The sequence below is a fragment of the Primulina tabacum genome, chromosome 15, assembly GCF_025594145.1.
Source record: "Primulina tabacum isolate GXHZ01 chromosome 15, ASM2559414v2, whole genome shotgun sequence".
Lineage (NCBI taxonomy): Eukaryota > Viridiplantae > Streptophyta > Magnoliopsida > Lamiales > Gesneriaceae > Primulina > Primulina tabacum.
In genome coordinates, this window is record NC_134564.1 from 18,107,149 (window position 1) to 18,133,758 (window position 26,610).

A 26,610-nucleotide genomic window follows, 5' to 3' on the forward strand; every position below is an offset into this window, starting at 1 on the left:
ACATGGATAAATTCTTAAAACATGGGCGGTCCTCGGGTTTAGCCTCCTGCTCAGTCCAAGCCGGCTCATTTTGAGGTGTCGTACCAGAATCACGGCCACCTCAAGATTCACGCATACATGGATTTTCACGCATACTAAACATCACAACACATAATATAACGAGATCGATGAAAAAACAATAGAATATACATGCCTTTGATCTTTAAAAATTCTGAAACGACGATACCGAAGCGGGGAAGGTGCGATGATTGATCTTGTACGACCGTGGAACTATTTTTTTAAAGAAAAATGGGCAAGAATATGCTGGAAAATTGCAGATGAAAGTGGCGGCTGCTATGAACTCTAAGAGCCCTAACTTTTTTTCTAAAAAAAATGAAATTAAATGGAATGAAGTGTGTATGTCTCTAACGTGTATGTGTGTGTGTAGAAGTGTGTGTGCATGTGTTTAGATAAATTATGGGGAAAAAAATTTACTTAATTAACAATTAAAAATGCTAACAAAAAATGATAACTCCCTTAATAACTTTAATAAAATATCTTGATTTAAAATAAATTACACAGTTGATACACTTTAAAAATTTGAAATCATAAAATCACATAATAATTAAATTAGGTTCTTAAAATGCTAAAAATAAATAAATCATTTAAAATGTCATTTTCTTGACTTAATATAATAACACATTTTAAAATTGTCAAAATTTTCGCCGGTCTCTTTTCCTCTATCCCGCATCGAATAATCGCCTGAAACATTTAACTCAAAAAAACATTTTAGCGTGCATCACAAAAATAAAAATAATTTAAATCAATACAAATTCATAAATCATGTACCGCTAAAAATCATTTTAATTTAAATAAATATGTTAACAATTAAATAAATGCATGTGTTTTACTTGTACTAATTTTGTGTTGGGACATCGTATTCTCGCACCCAAGACGCAGCGGAAGTTTAAAAATTTGTTATTGGGCGTAGTGTGTTCAGAAACATTTAGAATTATACCTTTACGTTCTTAACGTTGGGCTCCAAATTATTCCGATGCAAGGCGGATATAGCCCTTCTTGTAATTTCCTTAAAAATCCTTCTTTTTATCGCCTAATTAGGTCCACGACCGAAATCTATGTTCCTCTATTGGATTGCACTAGAAATCGCAAATGATTTGTGCGTTGAGACTGTAACCTCCGAATTTCCAAAATCCGGATACGAAGAGGCGCTGCGGTGGAAGAAGACTTCATATCCGAAATCTTTCTTCTCCAAAATTGAAGTGGCCGTGACATCATGATTCTTAATCATGATTTTCACTTATGATTCATAATCAACAATTAAGCACATAATTATTGATTCTTAATCAATAATTAAGAAAACTAGTTTTCTTTGCTTTGTGGCCAAGATTTTCATCACCAATTGCATGTGATGGCCGTGGGATTCTTGTCATGGAAGGGAGAGAATTTTTGTTTTGTATGCAAAATTAAGGTTAGAAATTATGAGTCCTAGTTGTGTATATATAGAGTGAGACTCCTAATCTAATTAGGAGTTCCTCTCCCACAAAGAATCTAATAATTTCATTACATTTAAACTCTCATATAATTAATATATAATATATTTATTAACCTTTAATAATACATGATATAATAATATCATATACACATATTTTATATCACCACATAAAATATATACATGTATATGTTTATTAAATTAAATAACTATTATTTAATTTATAAACTTACTACTTGGTTAATTTAATTCTAGATTCTTCTCGAATATTAATGAGAAATTATATATGTTAGTAGTCACTACTACTAGCACCACCATTTAAGTAGTAAATTCAAATTTCACTACATGAATGATTCCAAACTCATTATAACCCCGATCGACGATCCGAGAGCGTCGATGTATCAAGGATACAAGTCTTGTTTATATAATGAAAATCGAAAATTTCGAAAATCAAAATTTTGACTTACCATGTTGGCTGCTTATAGTTTTAGTGAACTCCTTCACAAAACAGTCAGTTCCATTCTCCTTTCTTATTTAGCAATCATGCTAACTTCCATTTCTTCCATCATATGGAATCAGCTCATAAACTCCTTTATAAGCTTTCTGTTTGATCTCCATCAAAATATAGTCGCCAAATTCAAAATCCTTGAAATTTGACTATCTCAACGGGAACATAGAATCCGATATATGTGTGACCCTCAATGGTTCACGGATACAGCTAGCCGTGGGTTCACAGCTCTATGTGATTCAGAATGACAATTTCTTCTTATTTAGGCTTACCCTAGTTATCCCCATTATTTTCATAAACACCTTGATCAAGAATGTCAGAACTCATTTCTGATCGCACCCATCGGATCATGGTAAGAGCGCCTAGTTGCATCGCCCCATGATCCCTTAGGTATCACTGATACAGCCTGTAAGAACCTTTAGTCATGGTTAGCGTACAGAACGGTCCTTTCAACACATATATCTCGATCGAATCTGCACCCATTGGTATATCGAGAGTTGCATATGAATTCAATAATGATGCAATTTATCTTTGAGTACTAATAGTGACATGGTATGTGCAACTAGGAAAACACATTTCCCTAAAGCACATTTTTTGCTCTGGCCAGAGACTCCTTGCCCTATTAACTCATCAGATCACATAGGATATCTTCACCCATAGGCGAACGGTGAATCCCCGACTGCAATGAATTTGCTTCTACGTATTTCAAAACTACACCCAACCTCGCCACCTGATGACCCTCGATGTTGTCGGTAAACGGATCAAAGTGCATGCTAGTACGTATAGCCCTTACATTTTCTCGGGTCAAAGGACTAATGGTGTACAACCATAACTGCGGACTATTCCACTCGAGAAGTGAGAACCACTTGGACAATCCGAGGGAGGGTTGTTCAGTGCATCATCATATGATCACCCATCTGTGTGAATGAACATCTCCATGCCCTTGCCTATGAAACACGGCGTTTACATCACAGATGTTAGTCTCGAGCTCGAGCGATCTTTATCCTTGTTTTAGGCGGCTGATTTGACTAGGAACCTGTTTAGAATATACGTTAAATTTCATGATCTTACGTTGCGACGCAGACCTCATGATACCTATTGTATATTCAAGGACTTTATCCATGCAGCTTGCATGGGTATACAGATAAAGTATAATACCATAATCGAATAAAATCGTAAAATATTCAAGGACTTTATCCATGCGGCTCATGGTTTCCATCTCTTCATCAGTCTTAGGGAACATAGACTTGGATAGATTCGCAGCATAATCCATTGAGAGATATCCTCTCTTGGACTTTTCCATAGAAAATCTCCTCAGTATGGTTTCGATATATGTGAATTGGATGAGCCCTAGCATCCTCTTTGATCTATCCTTATAGATCTATATTCCTAATACATATGATGTTTCACCCATATCCTTCATGGAGAACTTACCAGCTAACCATACTTTAGCTGACTGCAATATCCCTACATCATTCCCAATGAGTAGTATGTTATTAACATAAATCAATAGGAATGACACTGCACTCCCACAAACCTTCTTGTATACACAAGGTTCCTCAGGATTTTTGGCAAAATCAAACTCTTTGATAGTGTTGTCAAATCTGAGGTTCCAACTCCTCGATGCCTTCTTGAGTCCATAAATGGATCTCTGAAATTTGCATACCTTATGCTCACTTCCTACTTATGCGAATCCTTCAGGTTGAGACATGTAAATCTCTTCCTTAATATCCCCATTAAGGAACGCTGTATTCACATCCATCTGCCATATTTCATAGTCATAATATGCTGCTACGGCTAGCAGTATCCTAATGAACTTAAAATCACGACTGTAGAAAAGGTTTCCTCATATTCAACACCTTTTGTTTGATTATATCCTTTTACTATCAATCTAGCTTTGAAGGTCACCACCTTTCCATCCGCTCCAAGTTTCCTTTTGTAAATCCATTTGAATCCTATGGGAACAATTCCCTTAGGTGAATCTACTAAGGACCATACTTGGTTCGAATACATGGAGTCCATCTCGGACTGCATGGCTTCAAGCCATTTAGATGAATCGGCATCAGACAATGCTTCCTTGAAATTTCTTGGATCACATCCAGGAATGGGCTCACCTTGGCCCTCTTCAAGAAGCAGGATCAACCTATTAGCCGGCCTCGAGATTCTTTCGGATCTTCTAAGAGCTTGTGTTTCTTTGATTGGTTGTTTGGGTGTGGATTCTACTACTTGTGTAGTGGGTGGTTCTCGAATCTCATGGAGTTCTATCATCCTGCCTTTTTCTATCTAATAGAAACTCCTTCTCTAGGAAGGTGTCATTCCTTGAAACAAACCCCTTTGTTTCACTAGGATAAATAGAAGTAGTATCCAACAGAGTTATTTTGATATCCCACAAAGTAGCACAAATTGGCTCTACTATCCAATTTGTCTCCCACTATCTGCTTCATGTAAGCAAGGCATCCCCATATTTTTAGATAATAATATTTGGGCAGCTTTCCCATCCATATTTCATATGGAGTTTTATCAATTGCCTTTGCATGGACTTGATTCAACAACCTTGCCGCTGTTTCAAGCGCATATCCCCAAAGAGATGGTGGCAACTCAGTTAATCTCATCATAGATCAAACCATGTCCATCTCGTCCGATTACAACGTTCTGACACACCATACAACTGGGGTGTGGCAGGCGGAGTCCACTGTGGAAGAATCCTATTCTCTTTAAGGTAGTCTTAAAACCCAGTACTCAAGTATTCTCCACCTTGATCTGATCTTAGTGTTTTAATACTCTTTCCTAACTGTTTCTCTACTTTTGTTTTGAATTTTTGAACTTCTCAAAGGCTTTAGACTTGTATTTCATTAAATACACATACCCAAACCTCGAATGGTCATCGGTAAAGATAATGAAGTTGGAATGGCCAAATCTCCTGCTAACACTTAGCGGGCCACACACATCTATATGGATCAAATCCAACATATCATGTGCACGTTCCACTTTCCCCTAGGAAAGTGGAACGTGCACATGATCTGTTGGATTTGACCCTAGGAAAGGGGCCTTGGTCATTTTACCTCTCAGACATGACTCACATGTCTCTTAGAGATTTTATGTCTGACTAGTCAAACATGCCCTCTCCCACTAGCTTGTGGATCCTTCTTTGAGAAATATGTCTTAGCCTAACGTGTCACAAATGTGCTTGGTTTAGACTATCTTGTTTTCTTTTGGTTGTTGTTAAAATCGTGTTTACTTGGACATTCACTTACCATTGCCAAAACATTTCTGGTCCAGATAATTTCTTATGTCCAGGCTTCTAGCAGTGAAACATACATTTTCTAAATTATCGGGCCTTATCAAATTCAAGGCCCACCACCTTCTCATTAGGCCCAATCATACTTACACCATGCTCATGGGCAAGAGCCCCATTTTGCATGCGTGTAATCATGTGTTCCTTGAAAGTGGTGTGCATCATTATGCGAGTTTCATGCACTATGCAACTCTTGCATATGTATTTGAATGTCAACAGCATTTAAAATTTTCCCAAACTGTCTCTACAGTTCATTTGACATAGAAACGAGCATATTACACTTTAGCTTGCATACTATGGTCCTAACATCTTGCATGATTTTTCAGTTCATCAAGACTGACATTAGTGTGTATGCTATTCTCTCCGAATTTAGAACAATTTTCCTAGCCAATCTTGAAAATTAGTGTTCGGTTAGCTTGTTTTAATAACAGATAAGAATTACGTGACGAAATCATAAATATAGTGATATGGAAACCGAATAAACGTTACTGACTATTTTAAAATATTTTGTAAGACGTAAAATGTGGAATTATGTTTTTACGAATTGCCTCCAACTATTTTCACATTTTCACCACCCTCTGATGAAAAACGGGAAATCTAATTTCCTTAGTGATTACGCAAGGCCCAATTGCGAAATTATGATCCCGAATAATATCAGCCAATCATAACTTCCAAAAGGTAGAGCCCAATTTCAACCCTTACGTAATTTTGCCTCACGTTTGAGGAGGGTCCAATAATATGATCCCCTTTCTCTTCATGTGTCGAGCCCAGCCCATCAATGTTGAACTTTAGTGGATGGTCGCCATGAGATCCCCCAATAATATGAGCTGAAGTCACGGGAGTTCCACGTAATTCACATCAAATATGTCAGTGGAAGTCACAGCTTTCCGGCGTCCAGGCCTCTCCATAATATGATCCAGACACTGACCGTGGGTAGCGTTCATCATGTAACCACCATTGATGGAAGGCAAGGAATTATTAAACTTTCATTGAATTATCCTTTTAATGGGCTTGATTTAAATTTTGGATATCATCCAAAACGAGGGATTTTAATTCAAAAAATTTGTCTCATCATTATTTTTAAAACTCGTGCCATGATTGTTCGTATGATTGCGAGATTCATGCAACTCTTGTCATTATATTAATAATAACGCACATACTGATTATTTATAATTTATCACATACATCATAAATAATAAAGAATGATCGATAACCGAGAACTAATTGATCCATACGAGCCACATGCAGATCCATGTCCATAACCTAGGTAAATGCAATATTACATTAGTTTTCAATATTTTACATGTCTTCGATCTTCAAAACTCCTTCCGAGAATCGGGCCCACCGTCTTCAAATCTTGATCTCCCAATAATTTTAATATTTACATTAAATATCCATGACACATTGGGATACAAATTTAGGGGGTGGGAACGCACCACAAACCAGGTCCACTTTTAATTATCAAATATTCAAAATTAAAACACGTAAAATATCCTAACATACACATAGTACATTGGTCATGTCTCTCCATCATCTTTTTAAAATAAAATATCATATATTATATAAATTCCATAATATCACATATTATCAATAAATCGTGTATCTCGTAAATTATCACTAACCGCCATAATTATCAAATTAATTAAACACTTTTATTTAATTTCAAATAATTAAATTTCTTGTAAAACACCTTTTACCATAAATAATTAAAATCATATTTCAATTATTTATTTTGTAAGAATTTAACTTTATAAAAATTGTTGTAGGGGTAAAATCGTTCGTATTTCAAAATATCATTTTAGTCCCCAGAATTTTGAAAAATTTTAAAATCTTCCCCTCAGCCTGGCACGGTGCATCTCGGGCACCTACACGCGCTGCCCAACCGATGCCCGCACGCTTCCTGATCCAATCGGGCTCTGGCGGGCACGCTGTCGCGCGCACAGCCGTCTGCGAGCGATCTGCGTGCGGCCCACTGTGCGCGTTTGCCGGGAAATTTTTTTTTAAAAAAACACTGATTGTACAAAAATAAATTTTGGGGCGATTTTAAAAAATTTTTACGCGGTTCGAAATAATATACTCAACACGATTTAATTTAAAACACACGATTCAAAAAACCGGCTCTGATACCACTGTTGGGACATCGTATTCTCGCACCCAATACGCAGCGGAAGTTTAAAAATTTTGTTTTCGGGCGTAGTTGTTCAGAAACATTCATAGGGCGTTTATAATTATACATTCACGTTCTTAAGGTTGGGCTCCAAACTATTTCGGTGCAAGGCGGATATAGCTCTTCTTGTAATTCCCTACGAACGTCCTTCCTTTGATCGCCTAAGTAGGTCCACGACCGAAAGCTATGTTCCTCGCTTGGATTGCACCAGAAATCGTAAGTGATTTGTGCGTTGAGACTGTAGCCTCGGAATTTCCAAAATCCGGATACGAAGTGGCGCGGCGGTGGAAGAAGACTTGATGGCCGAACTATTTCTTCTCTAAAATTGAAGTGGCCGTGACATCATGATTCTTAATCTTGATTTTCACTTATGATTCATAATCAACAATTAAGCACATAAGTATTGATTCTTAATCAATAATTAAGCAAACTAATTTGCTTTGCTTTGTGGCCAAGATTTTCATCCACAATTGCATGTGATGACCGTGGGATAAGAGAGGGAATTTTTGTTTTGTGTGGAAAATTAGGGTTAGTAATTATGAGTCTTAGTGATGTATATATAGAGTGAGATTCCTAATCTAATTAGGAGTTCCTCTCCCACAGGGACTCTAATAATTTAATTATATTTAAAATATCATATAATTAATACATAATGTATTTGTTAACATTTAATAATACATGATATAATAATATCATATACACATATTTTGTATCACCATATAAAATATATACATGTATATGTATATCAAATTAAATAACTATTATTTAATTTATAAACTAACTACTTAGTTAATTAAATTCTAGATTCTTCTAGAATATTTATGAGAAATTGTACATGTTAGTATTCACTACTACTAGCACCACCATTTAATTAGTAAATTCAAAATTCACTAAATAAATGATTCCGAACTCATTATAACTCCGATCGACGATCCGAGAGCGCCGATGTATCAATGATACAAGTCTTGTTTATATAATGAAAATCAAAATTTCGAAAATCAAAATTTTGACTTACCATGTTGGGAGATGCCAGTTTTAGTGAACTCTTTCACAAAACAGGCAGTTTCACTCTCCTTCCTTATTTAGCAATCATGCTAACTTCCATTTCTTCCATCATATGGAATCAGCTAATAAACTCCTTTATAAGCTTTCTGTTTGATCTCCATCAAACTATAGTCGCAAAATTCCAACTCCTTGAAATTTGACTATCTCAACGGGAACACAGAATCCGATATATGTGTAACCCTCAATAGTTCAAGGATATAGCTAGCCGTGGATTCACATCTCTATGTGATTCAGAATAACATTTATTCTTATTCGGGCAGTTAGCCCCATTCTTTTCATCAACACCTTGATCAAGAATGTCAGAACTCATTTCTGATCGCACCCATCGGATCATGGTAAAAGCATCTAGTAGCATCACCCCATGATCCCCTAGGTATCACTAATAGTGCCGGCAAGAACATTTAGTCATGGTTAGAGTACACTACGGTCCCTTCAACACATATATCCCGATCGAATCTGCAACCATTGGTATCTCGAGAGTTGCATATGAATTCGATGACGATGCGATTTATCTTGGAGTACTAATAGTGGCATGGTATGTGCAACTAGGAAAACACATTTCCCTAAAGCACATTTCTTGCTCTGGCCAGAGACTCTTTACACTATTAACTCATCAGATCACATAGGATATCTTAACCCGTAGGCGAACGATGAATCCCCGACTGCAATGCTTTTGCTCCTACGTATTTCGAAACTACACCCAACCTCGCCGCCTGATGACCTTCGATGGAGTCGATAAATGGATCAAAGTGCATGCTAGTACGTATAGCCCTTACATTGTCTCGTGTCAAAGGACTAATAGTATGATATGAATTTGGCCTGGTATGACGTGCAAATGGGTGGAAAAAGAATTAAGAAACATTGTTGTCTCGGAATATCAAGTTTAATGATGATGAATCAAGCATATTCAAGCCAAGTGGTGGAGTTCAACAAAGAATATAATGAAGGAGTCCCGAGCAACCAAGCATGTGAGTGCAAAATGGGCCGAGAGGACAGCGGTCCTCGCGCACATGCGTGATATATGACGCGCATATGCGCGAGAGGTCGCGCATATGCGCCAAACAGGGCGCGCATATGCGCGACATAGGCAGGGACATGCACGCATATGCGCGAGTTGGGGCGCGCATATGAGCGCAGCGCAGACTTTTTCCTAGTTTAGGGTTTTATTATTTTGGCAAGTAGATTTTGATATCTTTGAGATTTGTAAACAATATATACACGAAAATTTGACATTGTAATTAATTATTCATTAAATTTTAATCACAGTTTTGAGTTTTCTCTCAACTTTTCCGAAGCGTGGCTTTGTATACATATTCGCGTGTTTCTCAAATCAAACTTATCAAAATTTAATACTTTGTGGCGTTTGTCGATTGTTCTTCACTCGGATTGTCAAAGACGAGTTCTTTGAAGGTTCGTTTTGAATTCCAATTGTTATCTCAATAATATTTGTTGCTAAATTCTTCGTAATTTAGAGGTGATTATTACACCCTTACTTGTGTCAAAAAGATCGGGACAACACAACTGTTTCTTTGTTTCATCGAATCGAGGACGTGACTCCGTATTTGAGCGCGTTTGCTTTTCGTGGTTTGAAGAATCGCGTCATTTGGTATCAGAGCTTTAAGTTTCCTTTGATTCAAGTAAGTTTTTCCTTTTTATTTTCAGATCTGTGTTTATCTTTGGTTGTTATCAGATCTGTTTTATCCGTTCGTTCTTCGTCTTTCGTGAATCACTGATTCTCGAAATTTGTGAAATTTTTTTCTTTTTTCGAGTGCCCAAATAATCCTTGTGCAAGAGGAGGAGGAAAAAAATAAAATAAAATAAAATAAAAAAATAAAAAAAAGAGTACCAAAAAATTTCGAAATTTTGCCATAAATTTGTTTTGGTATTTTGTTCTATTCTCTTGTGGGAGCCATATTCAAGTGCCTCTCACAATCCAAAAAAAAATTATATATATATTGTGCTATTATTTAGCATTGAATCTTATTCTTATCCCTATTGTGAGTCATATTCAAGTGACTCTCACAATAAAAAAAAATATCAAAAAAAAATTATATTTCAAATTTCTTGTTTTACGTAGTCCGTGTAAGTCAGTTTGCAAGTATCGTGAAGTTTGAACTTGTGGGTTTTATGCACACAAGCTACAGAGCCTGAAACTGTACACTACGAGAGAACTCTCAAAATCTAGTGACATACTTGAGGGCAAGTGTTTATTTCTTGTAGTGACGTGCAAGGTTTTGTAGTGAGGAAAAAAAAAAGGAGAGAAAAAAAAAGAGAATCGAGTGAATTTTCATTGGAGTGACCGGTGAGGATTCGTGGTGAGGAAACTTTATTCTTTATTGTTTTATACTAACCTTTTCTTGCATGTATAATGATTGACGATAGTCAATTTCAATTAATGTTAGGAGGTTTGGATAGAATGTGGGAGAAGGAGTTTAAGCATCTACGAAAAAAATATACGAGGTGTGAAGAAGAAGAGACATGTAATAGACGAGGTAGTGGAGTTGAAAGAAGTAGAGCATTGCATTTGCATCATGATGATGATAGGCGATGTGCAGAGAATAGAAGAGTGGGCAGAAAAGGTGAACGTGCTGTGCATAGGGAGTCTTTGACATCCACTTTGCGGGGGAGCTTGGGAGAGAAAATCAGTGGTAGGCCAAAGAAGGAGTCGAGACGTGAAACTACAAGATATGAATATCAAGGTACATTTAAAAATTCAAATTCTAGTACTTGTGATATTATATGTTGTTGATGTCTAGAGGTCGGGCATGATATAAGCCAATGTCCCCGTGATGAGGTGACCATAATAAAATCGCCAGTTGAGCTTAATTCTCAAATGAAGGTTGATGTTGTGGGTGACCTTGAATCTCGAAGGGAGGATGAGGTGGTAGTTGAGCCTGAATTTGGAATGGTAGTTGAGAAAGTTGTTGATGATAGTATTCCACTAGTTGATGAGTCGAGTGATGTTGAACAATATATAGTGGAGGTTGAATCACTAAGAGGGGACGAAGTGCCTAATTTTTCTACTATGGAGGAGGAGAGTAGGCAAGAAGAAACGTTGTTGATCAAAACATTTGAAGAAAAACATAATTCCTTTGATCAATTGAAACGAAGAGAACTTCTTGGTGATCAATTGAAAGTTATTCATGACTTGAGTGAAAAAGAATTTAAAATGGCAGAAAGAAAGAGAGAACAAAAGAGTGAGATATGGCCATAGCAAAAAAAAAAGAGAGAAAATATGAAAAAGAAAAAGAGGCCAAAGAAAAAGAAAATAAAAATGAATTAAAGGCCTAAAAGAGTGAGAAGAGTGAGGATGAGAGTTATTTAATGTTGTATAAACCCCTTAAAGTACCTTTGTACAAAGAGGCTTATTTTCATTGTGATGATGTAGCCGGTTCAATCCCAAGCATTGTTATTCCTCATTTGCAGGATTATGATGAAGTCGTGATGAGGAGGCGAGCAAATGTTGATGGTGTAAAAATGCAAAGGGATGATCCATGTGACGTTGAGAGCCATCACAGTGAGGTAAGCGTAGTTGTCAATGCAACAACCATGAGGTATGACTTTCGTCCTTATCTTACGTCATTGTTGTATTGCATTCAAGAATTTAGGATGACTGTTGAAAGTGCGATATCCAAAGGGTCTAACTATGGACTAACGATTTTGTTGAAGAATTACATAAATAAGAGTGGTGATATATTGCATGAATTAAATTCAAATGTTATTGATTTTGAGTGTTCAAAGACTGTCAAATTGATGAGGCTTTGTCATGGCAATGACTTGTGTGCATTAGAATTAAATTCATGTGATGAGTTAAATGATTGCATGGATAGTACATTTAGTGTGTCCTATTTGCATGATTCATTTTTGTTTGATGATGGCGTTGGGAAGAGCATGAAAGAATATCAGAATTTTTATGTTCATGATGAATACACTTTTAAGGAGAATAAATTCTTCATTCTATATTCATTGCATGAGTTAAGTACTAGTGATGCATATAGCGGTGTTTTTATCTTTGATAAAATGCTTGATTATATGTGTTGGTTGCATATGAAGAGATATGTTGAGTGGGGTTGTGAAACATGCATTGCATATAAGAGTTTGACATTTTGGCTAGATTCTTATATCGTGCATAAACTATGTCTTATTCCTAGTGAGCTATGGTCGTACACGCGTATGGATTTCATTTTTGTGTTAAATAGGTCTAAGAAGGGGAGAAATCTGATTTTTGTGATACTTAATGATATCTTGTTGTTATTATTTGGCTTCATTTGTTACTTGGTATGTGGTGAAGTTGATGAGTTTATAGGAAAGACAACGGTGATGTTGGAGTTTCCAGTGCTGATGGATCGAGCTAACAAAAGCACCTACAAACTTGAGTTTACAGGTAAGCATGTTGATAATTTAATTCTTTTTATTACTAACTTGCTTCGTTTTTGCGTAGGTAGACAAGATTTGAGGACAAATCTTTTTGAAGAAGGGGAGTATGATATGAATCTTGCCGGGCATGACGTGCAAATGGGTGGAAGAAGAATTAAGAAACATTGTTGTCTCGGAATATCAAGCTTAATGATGATGAATCAAGCATATTCAAGACAAGTGGTGGAGTTCAAGAAAGAATATAATGAAGGAGTCCCGAGCAACCAAGCATGTGAGTGCAAAATGGGCCGAGAGGACAGCGGTCCTCGCGCACATGCGCGATATATGACGCACATATGCGCGAGAGGTCGCGCATATGGGCCAAACGGGGCGCGCATATGCGCGACATAGGCAGTGACTTGCGCGCATATGCGCGCGGCGCAGACTTTTTCCTAGTTTAGGGTTTTATTATTTTGGCAAGTAGATTTTGATATCTTTGAGATTTGTAAACAATATATACACAAAAATTTGACATTTTAATTAATTATTCATTAAGTTTTAATCATAGTTTTGAGTTTTCTCTCAACTTTTTCAAAGCGTGGCTTTGTATACACATTCGTGTGTTTCTCAAATCAAACTTATCAAAGTTTAATACTTTGTGGCGTTTGTCGATTGTTCTTCACTCAGATTGTCAAAGACGAGTTCTTTGAAGGTTCGTTTTGAATTCTAATTATTATCTCGTTAATATTTGTTGATAAATTCTTCGTAATTTAGAGCTGAATATTACACCCTTACTTGTGTTAAAAAGATCGGGACAACACAACCGTTTCTTTGTTTCATCGAATCGAGGGCGTGACTCCGTATTTGAGCGCGTTTGCTTTTCGTGGTTTGAAGAATCGCGTCACTAATGGTGTACAACCCTAACTGCGGACTATTCTACTCAATAAGTGAGAACCACTTGGACAGCCCGATGGAGGGTTGTTCAGTGCATCATCATATGATCACCCATCTGTGTGAATGGACATCTCCATGCCCTTGCCTATGAAACACGGTGTTTACATTACAGATGCTAGTCTCGAGCTCGAGCGACCTTTATCCTTGTTTTAGGCGGCTGATTTGACTAGGAACCTGTTTAAAATATACGGTACACTTCCTAATGAGTTTCATGATCTTTCGTTGCGACGCAGACCTCATGATACCTATTATATATTCAAGGACTTTATCTATGCAGCTTGCATGGGTATACAGATAAAGTATAATTTCATAATAGAATAAAATCATAAATTTTATTAAAATAAAGATTGTTTTACATTAGAGTCAATAAAAGCCCTAGCCACATGTTGGCTTGTCGGGCACCTACTCTGACAATTTTGGGCTCTAAAATTCCTCCCCCACTTAAATAAATTTTGTCCTCGAAATTAAGTCTTACCAAACAGTTCCAGGTAGCGATTCCTCATGTCTGCCTCGGCCTCCCAAGTGGCCTCCATTGTTTGATTCAACCACCGGACCTCGACCAACTTTGTCACTTTGTTCCGAAGTTTCTGCTCTTGCCTGTCTAGGATTTGGACAGGTTTCTCCTCATACGACAGATCCGGAGCAAGCTGTAACAACTCATAGCTCAAGACATGCGAAGGATTTGCTAGATACTTCCTCAGCAACGAGACGTGGAACATGTAGTGTACCCCGGCAAGATTTGGCGATAGGGCTACACGATAAGCTAAAGTCCCAACTCTATCAAGTATCTCGAACGGCCCAATAAATCTCGGCCTGAGCTTGCCTCTCTTCCCAAACCTCATAACACCCTTCATAGGTGTTATCTTTACGAAAACGTGGTCACCTATGGCAAACTCAAGATCTCTTCTCCTCTTATCAGCATAACTCTTTTCACGACTCTATGTGGTCTTCATTCTGTCTCAAATCTTGACCACCACATCTGCAGTCTGCTGAACAATCTCTGGACCAAGTTTTGATCTCTCACCGCATCCCAATGAATCGGCGATCTGCACTTCCTCTCATACAGTGCTTTGTAGGGAACCATACCTATAGATGATTGAAAACTGTTGTTGTAGGTAAACTCCACTAGAGGTAGTTTCAATTCCCAATTCCCATGGAAATATATCACACAAGCTCGCAGCAAATCTTCCAAAATCTGAATCACTCGGTCAGATTGACCATCTGTCTGATAGTAATGAACAGCAACTTGGTCTCCATGGCTGCATGTAAACTCTTCAAAAAGGACGATGTGAATCTCGAGTCCTTGTCGAACACAATATAAACTGGGATCCCGTGCAATCGGACTATCTCCCTGATATAGAGCTCTACATACTGAGTCATGAAGAAAGTTCGTCTTTACTGGCAAGAAATGTGCTGACTTAGTAAGTCGATCCGTTATAACTAAAATGGCATTGGATCCTCTGACTGACCTCAGCAAACCAACAAAGAAATCTATGGTGATGTTCTCCCATTTTCACTCAGGGATAGCGAGCGGCTTAAGCATTCCTGCAGGTCTCTGATGCTTTGCCTTCACTTGCTGACAAGTGAGGTATTCAGAAACAAATCGACGGATGTCTCGCTTCATATCTGGCCACCAATACAAGATCTACAAATCCTTGTACATCTCGATACCTCCTGGATGGATGAAATACGAAGATGCGTGTGCCTCTGTAAGAATATTCTCCCTGATCGAATCAACACTAGGCACCCACATCCATCCTCAGTACTTCAAAATACCATCAGACACTGTGTAGAGTACACTGCCCTTGGACTCATCCTTCAGTCTCCATTTCTATAACTGCTCATCTGAAGGCTGATCTCTACGGATTTGGTGTAGCAAAGAAGACTGGACTGTTAGATTAAACATCTTAGGAGCTCTGGCCTTAGGATACACCTCTAAATCAAACCCCTGAATCTCTGACTGAAGAGATCTCTCCCGTGACAGCTGTGCTATGACTGCAACTTTCCTGCTCAAGGCATCTGCCACAACATTAGCTTTCCCTACATGGTAGCTAATTTCACAATCGCAGTCTTTCATCAACTTTAACCACCGCCTTTGTCTCATATTCAGCTCTTTCTGCGTGAAGAAATAATTGAGACTCTTGTGGTAAGTAAATATCTTGCATTTCTCGCCGTACAATAATTTCTCCAAATATTCAACGCAAAGACAATGGCAGCTAACTCAAGGTCATGAGTCGGATAATTCTTTTCATGAACTTCAACTGTCTGGAGTCATAAGCTACAACCCGACCATGTTGCATCAAAACTACGCCTAAATCGAGCTTAGAAGCATCGATGTATAGCACGAAATGGCCTTGCCCTGTGGCATGGCTAGCACTGGCATTAAAATAAGAGCTTGCTTCAAAGTATCGAATCTCTTCTAATATTCTCCACTTCATATGAATTTAGTATTCTTCTTGGTCAATGAAGTGAGTGGCACTGCAATCGAAGAAAATCCCTGAATAAATTTCGTGTATTATCCTGCTATGCCTAGGCAACTGTGGATCTCTGACGCATTCTTCGGTTCAATCCATACCTTCATTGTTGCTACCTTTGCTAGATCCACCTCAACACCACTGCTAGATATTATATGACCCAAAAACGCTACTTTCTCCATCTAGAATTCACACTTATTAAATTTTGCAAACAACTTGCGGTTCTGCAAGACCTGAAAAACTATACCCAAATGCTGACTGTGCTCCTCATGGCCCTTCGAGCAGATAAGAATGTCATCAATGAACACTATGACGAATTGATCTAAGTAGGGCATAAATACTCGATTCATGAGGTCCATAAAAATTGTTGGAGAATTCGTCAGTCCAAACGGCATCACTAAGTACTCGTAATGCCCATATCTGGTTCTGAAGGCTGTCTTATGAACATCTGCATCTTTTACCTTCAGCTGATGATACCCAGATCGTAGATCTATCTTAGAGAACACTGTAGATCCCTGCAACTGATCGAACAAGTCCTCAATCCTCGTTAGTGGGTATTTATTCTTGATCGTTACCTTGTTCAGTTTTCGGTAATTGATACACAGCCTCATTCTCCCATCTTTCTTCTTTACAAAGAGAACTGATGTGCCCCAAGGTGAGAAACTAGGGCGAATAAATTCCTTGTCCAGAAGCTCTTGAATCTGCTGTTTGAGCTCTAATATCTCAGCTGGAGCAAAACGGTATGGTGCCTTAGAGATTGGCACGGTGCTTGGCATAAGATCAATGGAGAACTCCACCTCTCTCTCTGGTGGAAGGTCTTTGACATCGTCTGGGAAGACGTCAGAAAAATCTCTGACAATCGGTACATCATATATCGACGGGGTGGGTGCGTAAGGCACTGAAACAATGCTTGTCAAGAAAGCCTGACAACCCTTATGAATAAGTTTATGTGCCTACATGCAAGAGATCATGCGAGGAAAACTCCTCCATCTATCCGGCTCAAAGAGAAACTGCTCCATGCCCAACGGTCTTACTAATACTGACCTTTTCTAAAAGTCAATAAGAACTATGTTCTTCATCAGCCAATCCATTCCCAAGATGATATCAAATTCTTGCATCGGCAACACAATCAGATCGACATACACTAGGTGGCCCTACAGCTCAAGATCAATGTCTCTGACCACGCTAGTAGCTAACAACTCTTCTCCTGATGGGACTGTCACTTAATAGCTCACGTCGAGTCCTATAGACTTGACATCCAGATGATTGATGAATGTCTCCAAAATAAAGAGTCGCTCATCCTCACTCTTTTGAGCCATACATATAATTTCTTTTTTTGTTTGTTTGGCCTTTTTTTCACACAACTCTTTTTGTTCTTCGATGGCCATCCCGCCTTTTTTATCACTCTCTTTTTCGGCCATCTCATTTTCTTTTTCTCTCAACTCATAACAAATTGATTCACCAATACATATTACATTCGTAGACAGTTGAGCGAAAGAAACAACTTGCACATCATCTAACAACTCACCCTCCACATCACAACACTCAATACTCGCATGAGACACAATTGGAGTATCAACCTCAACAATCAATGTAAAATCCAAGAATTTTAAGCTTTATCATTTAAGTTTTTATCACGATAGTATATTTTGGATACCAGGATTTATCTCATTTGAGGATGTGAGATTTGTAAGATTTTACCAAGATTGAATAATAATAATATCGTGTATATTATTTGAAATTTCGCAGATAAATGTCTAAGATTTGAGTTGATATGGAGATACCGGGATATAAATCAGACAAATGATAATAAAATCCCTAGAATTCGAAATTTATCAGTATATATATATATGCAAATTTTGAGATTTGCATGGGATACAAGATTTAAATTTCGAACAAATGACGGATAGATACATCACGATTCGAGATAAAAGATTTAAGTCAGATTTCAACGCGATATCACTCGATCCCGATAGCAGCCAACCCCTATAAATAGGAGGGCCCTGTATTCGAAAATCACACCTCACACAACACACTCAAATTTTCGAAAATAGTGCCTAGTCTCTTTAGGAATTTTCGAGCACAGCGAAGCGCTGCAGCAGTTTAACCACGAAGCTAGGGTGCGAAATTTCCAGTGCAGGATTCCTCTTTATTCACGTTTTTCTACGATATCTAAGGTAAGTGGGCTTGTTTTAAATGTGTAATTTTGGTGTATGCATTTTCGTATTTTCGAAATTTCGGTCGAGTACAATTCTTCTTCTACCCCTTCTGGCTACGATTTGTGCATGAGTTTTATGTTGACACTGTGAGGATTCAACTTGATATGGGAGGGAATCCCAACTATGATATGACCCTCATATGGTGGGGATATAACTGATCCGGCCTCGCCCCCTTAGAGGAATAAAAATTAGGGACTGACGTCAGTAAACCATTGAAAGTAGAGGAATCTCAGTGTCAGGTCAAGGATACGAATGTGGTATGAGTCAATTTATGCATGGTGTGTGTGTGTACGTATTTTGAATTTTATATGCATGTTGTTGTGTACTCGAACGGCCCCCACTTGCTGAGTATTTCCCAAAATACTCACCCCTTACTCTCCCCTCCCCAGATAAATCAGAAGAACAGGTTGAGGAAGAAGAGTCGGAACAATTCTGGGGATGGTGATTTCGAGATTTAGTCTTAGCCATGTTCTCATTATTTTCGAATTTTAGCAGTTTGATTTTCATGTAAAACGCTTCCGCAATTTATTCAGTTGTAAAGACAATGGTTGTTTTTTTGCGAATTTATGAAATAAACTAGTTTCGGTTTATACTGTGCTACGAGACTGGTTGTTTTTCGATTGTGTGATTGATGAACAATTCCGGTGTCAAATCCCGAGTTTCGGGGCGTGACATTTAAGTGGTATCAGAGCCGCCAGGTTCAAAATCCGAGTTGAAGAATCAAGTTTCAAAAAAAAAAAACATTTCGGATTTCGGCCAAACAGCACCTTACGTGCGCCGCCGAGCTTTTCCGCCGATTCCGGTAATGTGTGTTCAATCAGAGACCAGTTCCGAAATCGTCTCGACGAAACGAACAAAAGCCCTCAACCAATTTCAGATTTAGTGTTCGGGTGAAGCCGTAATTTCAGATCTAAGAACTAGGGCGTGTAAACCCTAAACTCCGAATTTTGTTTTGTCCAATTACCCTACCAATACTACTTTGATTTTAAATTAATTTTACTCAAACGATACACAATCCATGGGTAACGTTTCTCAACAATACATTTTTGGATTGGATCAATCAATCGTAAACGCCCAAATTCGAGATAGTTAGCGAGTTGCGCGAATTTTTCCGGCCAAATTAGGTAACTTCCGACTGATTCTGGCCGTGACATCACCGGTTCCGAGACCCTGACCTCTTCGCCAACGCGCGCCTTTACTCCGACCGTACTCCGACGAGTCAACCCGGCGAGTCAAATCGGCCGAATCATCGAGTCAACCCGCCAGCTTTAACCTCCTATTTTCGGAAATTTTCAAAAAATACATATAAATTTCGATACCTTGCTCTATTAGTTCTTGATATTTATTTTATCCTATTTTTGATATTCTGAGCGTTTCCTTTCTTTATTGTTTCAGGAAATGGCTCGTTTCCGTGTCACCGCTCGTAAGAAAGTAACCCCGATTATCCATAGGGAGACTATTCAGTTGGATTATCACCGACCTCGCACGCGCGCTTAGGCTGCTATACATTTAAAGGAATTGGCTATAGGACACCAGGATAGGACTATCAGGAGACTGAGAGCTAGTAATCTTGAGAGGAGACAACAAGTGGAAAATCTGACTACCAAACTAGAGACAGCAGAGAAAAGAATTGACGAGGTCTTCCAAATGTTCGAGCTCGTTAAAGAACATAACTGCGAACTGCGAGAGTCATTACAAATAACGATGAGTCAAGCCAAGCAAGCTAAGGAGGAAGTGTATAGATGCACCATAAGACTGTCTGAAGCCCGTCAAGCCCGGCTGAGGGATAAGAAAAAAAATTGAAGAATCCTGGAATGTGATCATGCAATTATCTGAGAATAACCAAAGGCTATCCAAGGAGGTAGATGAAAGGAAAGCAAAGGAGAAGGAGCTCATCCAGATGAATGAAACAAACTGCGCACACGCAAGAAATGAATTGAATGACGCGATAGGAAAGATTCTGACCCACAGGGAACAGATTGCTGAGTTGGAATCGGAAAATCATAGCCTTCAGATGCAGCTGGCAGATTTCATAGACCCAGAGATGCTTGATGACCCCGAGGAGGAAGAAGCCCCACCTGATGTGGCAGTGGGAAATGGCGGGATAGCAGATTAGAACGTTTAGTGGACCATTTCTTTTTGTAGTATTTCCGTTGTTGCTACATTTTTTTTCTTCAGTACATTTATTTATTTAGATTGGTCATGTTCATTTATTTTCCTGTTTGAGAAATCAATAAAATATTTTATCTGTTCCATTGATTTCAATTTACTTCTGCGCAATCTATTGCATGAACCTACTCGTACAAATTCTTAGAACTTGCGATTGTAGGAAATGGCCGGCAGACCCCCAAGGCAAAACCGCAACCCGCGTAACGCTAATGCCGATCGCGAAGAGAGACAGGAGAATCGACAGGAGAATGGACCACCGCCTGCAGTTAATCTAAGCCGAGCTGATCTTATGGCCATAGCCACCATAGTGGCCACGACACTGCAAGGTTTGGGAAACCCAAATGCCAATCAACCACCTCCACCTCCACCACCGAACGGAATCAAATTTCATTACGAGTCCCTTCGTAAGAACAGATGTCCGATATTCAGAGGGGACGCTGATCCCGAAGTTGGCCAGAATTGGCTGAAGAGTGTCGAAACTCAGTTAAGGCTTTTGGAAGTTCCAGAGGCACTCAAAGTGGAGGTGATTGTGCCTTTCCTGGAAGACAGAGCAGCTAAATGGTGGGAAGCAGTCTCGCCAGCCATGATCGCTGCTGGACCAATCACATGGCGAAACTTCCGAGAAACATTTCTGAAACAGTACTACCTGGCAGAAGTCAGATTGCAGAAGTTAAGTGACTTTGAAAATCTTACTCAAACTCCAGACATGTCAGTAGTGGAGTACACGTCTCAGTTTAATGCCCTTGGATCTTATGCTTCGGCCATCATGGCGGACGAAGTTTTGAAGCTGCACCGCTTCAAGAGAGGATTAAACAGTAGAATCCAGTAAGCCTTAGCAGTTTATCAGCCCGCCAATTTTGCAGATCTTATGGGCGCAGCTATCCGAGCTGAAATCGACATCCGCCGCAAGGAGGGAGAGAATAAGAACAAGCGACCCCATGCCGGTCAGTCTTCTCAGGGCGGTCAGAAGTTCAGAAAGCCAAACAAATCAGGCGGACCTTCCTCAGGGCAAACCTCAGCGGCCAACCATCAAGGACCCAAGCCATGCCCGAAGTGCGGTTTCAGACACCCCGGGGAATGTCGAAGAGTCAGTGGTGCGTGCTTCGGATGTGGGAAAGCAGGGCACAGGATCGCAGATTGTCCTACGGCCGCCAACCAAGCAGCTGGGCCCAACAAGGGAACTGGGGCGAATGTGGGAGCTAACCCCAACAAACCAAAGGAGAATAAGCCTAATGCCAGGATGTTCGCTATGAACCAAGAAGAGGCGGACGACGCCAATGAAGTCGTATCAGGTACCATCTTACTTCAAAAAGTAACTGCTTATGCATTGTTTGACTGTGGTGCTACACACTCTTTTGTGTCTAAAAGTTTTGCTAAGAAATTAGGACTTAAGCTCGAATCTCTAACTGAACCTTTTCGGATAGCCACACCTATGAGTAAGACCATAGAAACTCATGAAATTCACAAGGATTGTAAGATCGGTATCGTTAATCAGACTTTCAGTGCCGACTTGATACAATTGGTTATGGTCGATTTCGACATCATTCTAGGGATGGATTGGTTAGCCAGTAATAATGCCATAGTGGACTGTAAAGGGAAAAGAGTTAAGCTCCGAACCCCAAATCAGGCAGAGATCGTGTATCATGGTAAATCTAAGGAACGAAAATCACTCCTTTCCGCTTCCCAGGCATGGAAGGCTATGAAATCCGGAGAAGACATCTACCTAGCATTGATCAACGAAGTGCAAGGAGAAGTCGAAATGAGGATAGAAGACATCCCAATAGTATGTGAGTTCCCGGATGTTTTACCAGAAGAACTCCCAGGGACAGTTCCAGACCGCGAAGTTGAGTTCGAAATTAATCTGGTTCCTGGTGCAGCACCAATCTCTAAAGCACCTTACAGGATGGCGCCAGCTGAGCTCAAGGAGCTAAAAGAGCAACTCCAAGAATTGTTGGACAAAAAGCGAATTCGACCTAGTGTGTCCCCATGGGGAGCCCCAGTACTCTTTGTGAAGAAGAAAGATGGGAGTATGAGATTGTGCATCGACTATAGGGAACTGAACAAGATCACTATCAAGAACAAGTACCCTCTTTCGAGAATAGACGATCTATTTGACCAGCTCAAGGGAGCCGCAGTCTTTTCTAAATTGGATCTGAGGACTGGATACCACCAACTGAAGGTCAGGGCTGAAGATATCTCCAAAACAGCTTTTCGGACAAGATATGGGCATTATGAGTTCACAGTGATGCCTTTTAGGTTGACCAATGCGCCTGCAGCCTTTATGGACCTAATGAACAGAGTGTTCAAACCATTTCTGGACCGGTTCGTAGTGGTATTTATTGATGACATCCTCATTTATTCTCCCAACAAGGAAGAACATGAAGAGCACCTCCGCCTTGCACTACAGACACTGAGGGAGAAAGAGCTATATGCTAAGTTTAAGAAATGTGAGTTCTGGCTTAAGAGTGTATCCTTTCTAGGACATGTGATCTCAGAAGCAGGAGTATCAGTGGATCCCAAGAAAGTTGAGGCAATTACAGAGTGGCCAAAACCTAAGAACGCCACAGACATCAGGAGCTTTCTTGGACTGGCAGGTTATTACAGGAAGTTCGTCGAAGGTTTTTCTTACATAGCTATACCACTGACTAGACTCACTCAGAAGAATTCCAAGTTCATCTGGGACGAAGGTTGCGAGAAGAGTTTTCAGACATTAAAAGAAAAGCTCGCATCCACGCTAGTACTAGCCTTACCCACTGAAGACAAGGAATTCACCATCTACAGTGACGCTTCTAAGGAAGGTCTGGGATGCGTACTCATGCAAGAAGGAAGAGTGATCGCCTATGCGTCAAGGCAGTTGAAACCGCACGAAAAGAACTACCCTACGCATGATCTTGAGTTAGCAGCAGTTGTCTTTGCCTTAAAAATTTGGAGGCACTACCTCTATGGCGCCAAGTGTGAAATTTTCACAGATCACCAAAGCCTCAAGTACTTGTTCACCCAAAAAGAACTAAACATGAGGCAAAGGCGATGGATCGAACTATTGAAGGATTACGACTTGACTATAAGTTACCATCCAGGTAAAGCGAACAAAGTGGCCGATGCTCTGAGTCGGAAAAATGGAGGCAAGACCACTCTAGCTTTCCTCTCGGCCCAGCCATGTCTGCAGGAGACCGTCAAGTTAAATCAAGACCGAGACCCCGAGCTAAAGAAACTTAAGGAGCAAGTCGAAAGCGGGAAGTCTCAAGATCTACAAATTGATGACAAGGGAGTCTTATGGATGAATGGAAGACTGTGCGTACCGAACAACGATAACCTTCGCAAGAAATACTATCAGAAGCACACAAGTCCAAGTTTTCAGTCTATCCAGGCAGTACAAAAATGTACAGAGACCTTAAGAGGAATTTTTGGTGGAACGGAATGAAAAGAGATGTGGCAGTATTCGTCTCTAAGTGTCAGGTTTGTCAACAGGTCAAAGCAGAGCACCAGCGACCCGGAGGATTATTGCAACCGTTGGAGATACCTGAGTGGAAGTGGGACCATATCTCCATGGACTTTGTGGTAGGATTACCAAAGTCGAGGCAAGGTCAAGACGGAATATGGGTATTTGTAGATAGACTTACAAAATCTGCACACTTCCTATTCGTCCGTATGAACTATAAATCTGAACAAGTTGGCTACACTGTATATGGATAATATTGTACGAATTCATGGAGTACCAGTGAGCATCCTGTCTGACAGAGACCCAAGATTCGTCTCACGTTTTTGGAAGAGCTTTCAGGGGGCCATGGGAACTAAAGTGACTCTTAGTACGGCCTATCACCCACAAACCGATGGCCAAACCGAGAGAACAATTCAAATCCTGGAAGACATGCTGCGAGCCTGCGCTCTAGAATTCAGTAGCAATTGGAGCAATCATCTACCATTGATCGAGTTTGCTTATAATAACAGCTATCACAGCAGTATTGGGATGGCTCCATACGAAGCCCTGTATGGGAGAAAATGCCGATCACCCTTATATTGGGATAAAGTGGGAGAAAAAGCAATAATAGGACCCGAACTCGTACAGATAACAATAGGCAAGGTTACAGTAGTCCGAGAGAAACTCAAGGCAGCTCAAGATCGACAAAAGAGTTGGGCAGATCTGAAAAGAAGGCCAGTGGAATTCAATATCGGTGAAAAGTCCTACGTAAAAGTCTCGCCTATGAAAGGAGTTGTCCGATTCAGCAAAGCTGGGAAGCTGAACCCCCGTTATGTAGGACCCTTCAAAATTCTGGAAAAGGTGGGTACACTGGCATACAGATTGGCACTGCCGCCAAACATGTCAAGAATTCATAATGTTTTCCACGTGTCCCAACTACGGAGATACATCTCGGATCCAATCCACGTGTTAGAAGCAGAACCGCTCATGATCGAAAGTAACTTGGGAGAAGAGCTGAAGTACGAAGAAGTTCCCATTAGAATTGTGACACCAAGGACCAAGTGCTAAGACGACGAATTATTCCCTACGTCAAGGTACAATGGTCGAACCACACCGAAAGAGAAGCCACGTGGGAGCTAAAAGAAAGGATGAGAAACCAGTACTCGTACCTCTTCGGAGACCAAGCAGACCCAAGTTTCGAGGACGAAACTTCCCATAAGGAGGGAGGGAAGTAAAATCCAAGAATTTTAAGCTTTATCATTTAAGTTTTTATCACGATAGTATATTTTGGATACCAGGATTTATCTCATTTGAGGATGTGAGATTTGTAAGATTTTACCAATATTGAATAATAATAATATCGTGTATATTATTTGAAATTTCGCAGATAAATGTCTAAGATTTGAGTTGATATGGAGATATCGGGATATAAATCAGACAAATGATAATAAAATATCTAGAATTCAAAATTTATCAGTATATATATATGCAAATTTCGAGATTTGCATGGGATAAAAGATTTAAATTTCGAACAAATGACGGATAGATACATCACGATTCGAGATAAAATATTTAAGTCAGATTTCAACGCGATATCACTCGATCCCGATAGCAGCCAACCCCTATAAATAGGAGGGCCCTGTATTCGAAAATCACACCTCACACAACACACTCAAATTTTCGAAAATAATACCTAGTCTCTTTAGGAATTTTCGAGCACAGCGAAGCGCTGCTGCAGTCCAACAACGAAGCTAGGGTTCGAAATTTCCAGTGCATGATTCCCCTCTATTCACGTTTTTCAACGATATCTAAGGTAAGTGCCTTGTTTTAAATGTGTAATTTCGGTGTATGCATTTTCGTATTTTTGAAATTTCGATCGAGTACAATTCTTCTTCTACCCCTTCTGGCTACGATTTGTGCATAAGTTTTATGTTGACACAGCGAGGATTCAACTTGATATGGGAGGGAATCCCAACTATGATATGACCCTCATACGGTGGGGATATAACCGATCCGGCCTCGCCCCCTTAGAGGAATAAAAATTAGGGACTGACGTCAGTAAACCATTGAAAGTAGAGGAATCTCAGTGTCAGGTCAAGGATACGAATGTGGTATGAGTCAATTTATGCATGGTGTGTGTGTGTACGTATTTCGAATTTTATATGATGTTGTTGTGTACTCGAACGGCCCCCACTTGCTGAGTATTTCCCAAAATACTCACCCCTTACTCTCCCCTTCCCAGATAAATCAGAAGAACAGGTTGAGGAAGAAGAGTCGGAACAATTCTGGGGATGGTGATTTCGAGATTTAGTCTTAGCCATGTTCTCATTATTTTCGAATTTTAGCAGTTTGATTTTCATGTAAAACGCTTCCGCAATTTATTCAATTTATTCAGTTGTAAAGACAATGGTTTTTTTTTTGCAAATTTATGAAATAAACTGGTTTCGGTTTATACTGTGCTACGAGGCTGGTTGTTTTTCGATTGTGTGATTGATG

General features: G+C 39.5%; 1 protein-coding gene across 1 annotated transcript; it reads left to right on the forward strand.

Moving 5' to 3' along the window:
• The first annotated feature begins 20,859 nt into the window (after nucleotides 1-20,859).
• Nucleotides 20,860-21,525, forward strand: LOC142525929 (uncharacterized). The gene has a single exon (XM_075630211.1). It carries the CDS (start codon nucleotides 20,860-20,862, stop codon nucleotides 21,523-21,525), a length of 666 nt encoding a protein of 221 aa, XP_075486326.1.
• Nucleotides 21,526-26,610: the final 5,085 nt, after the last annotated feature.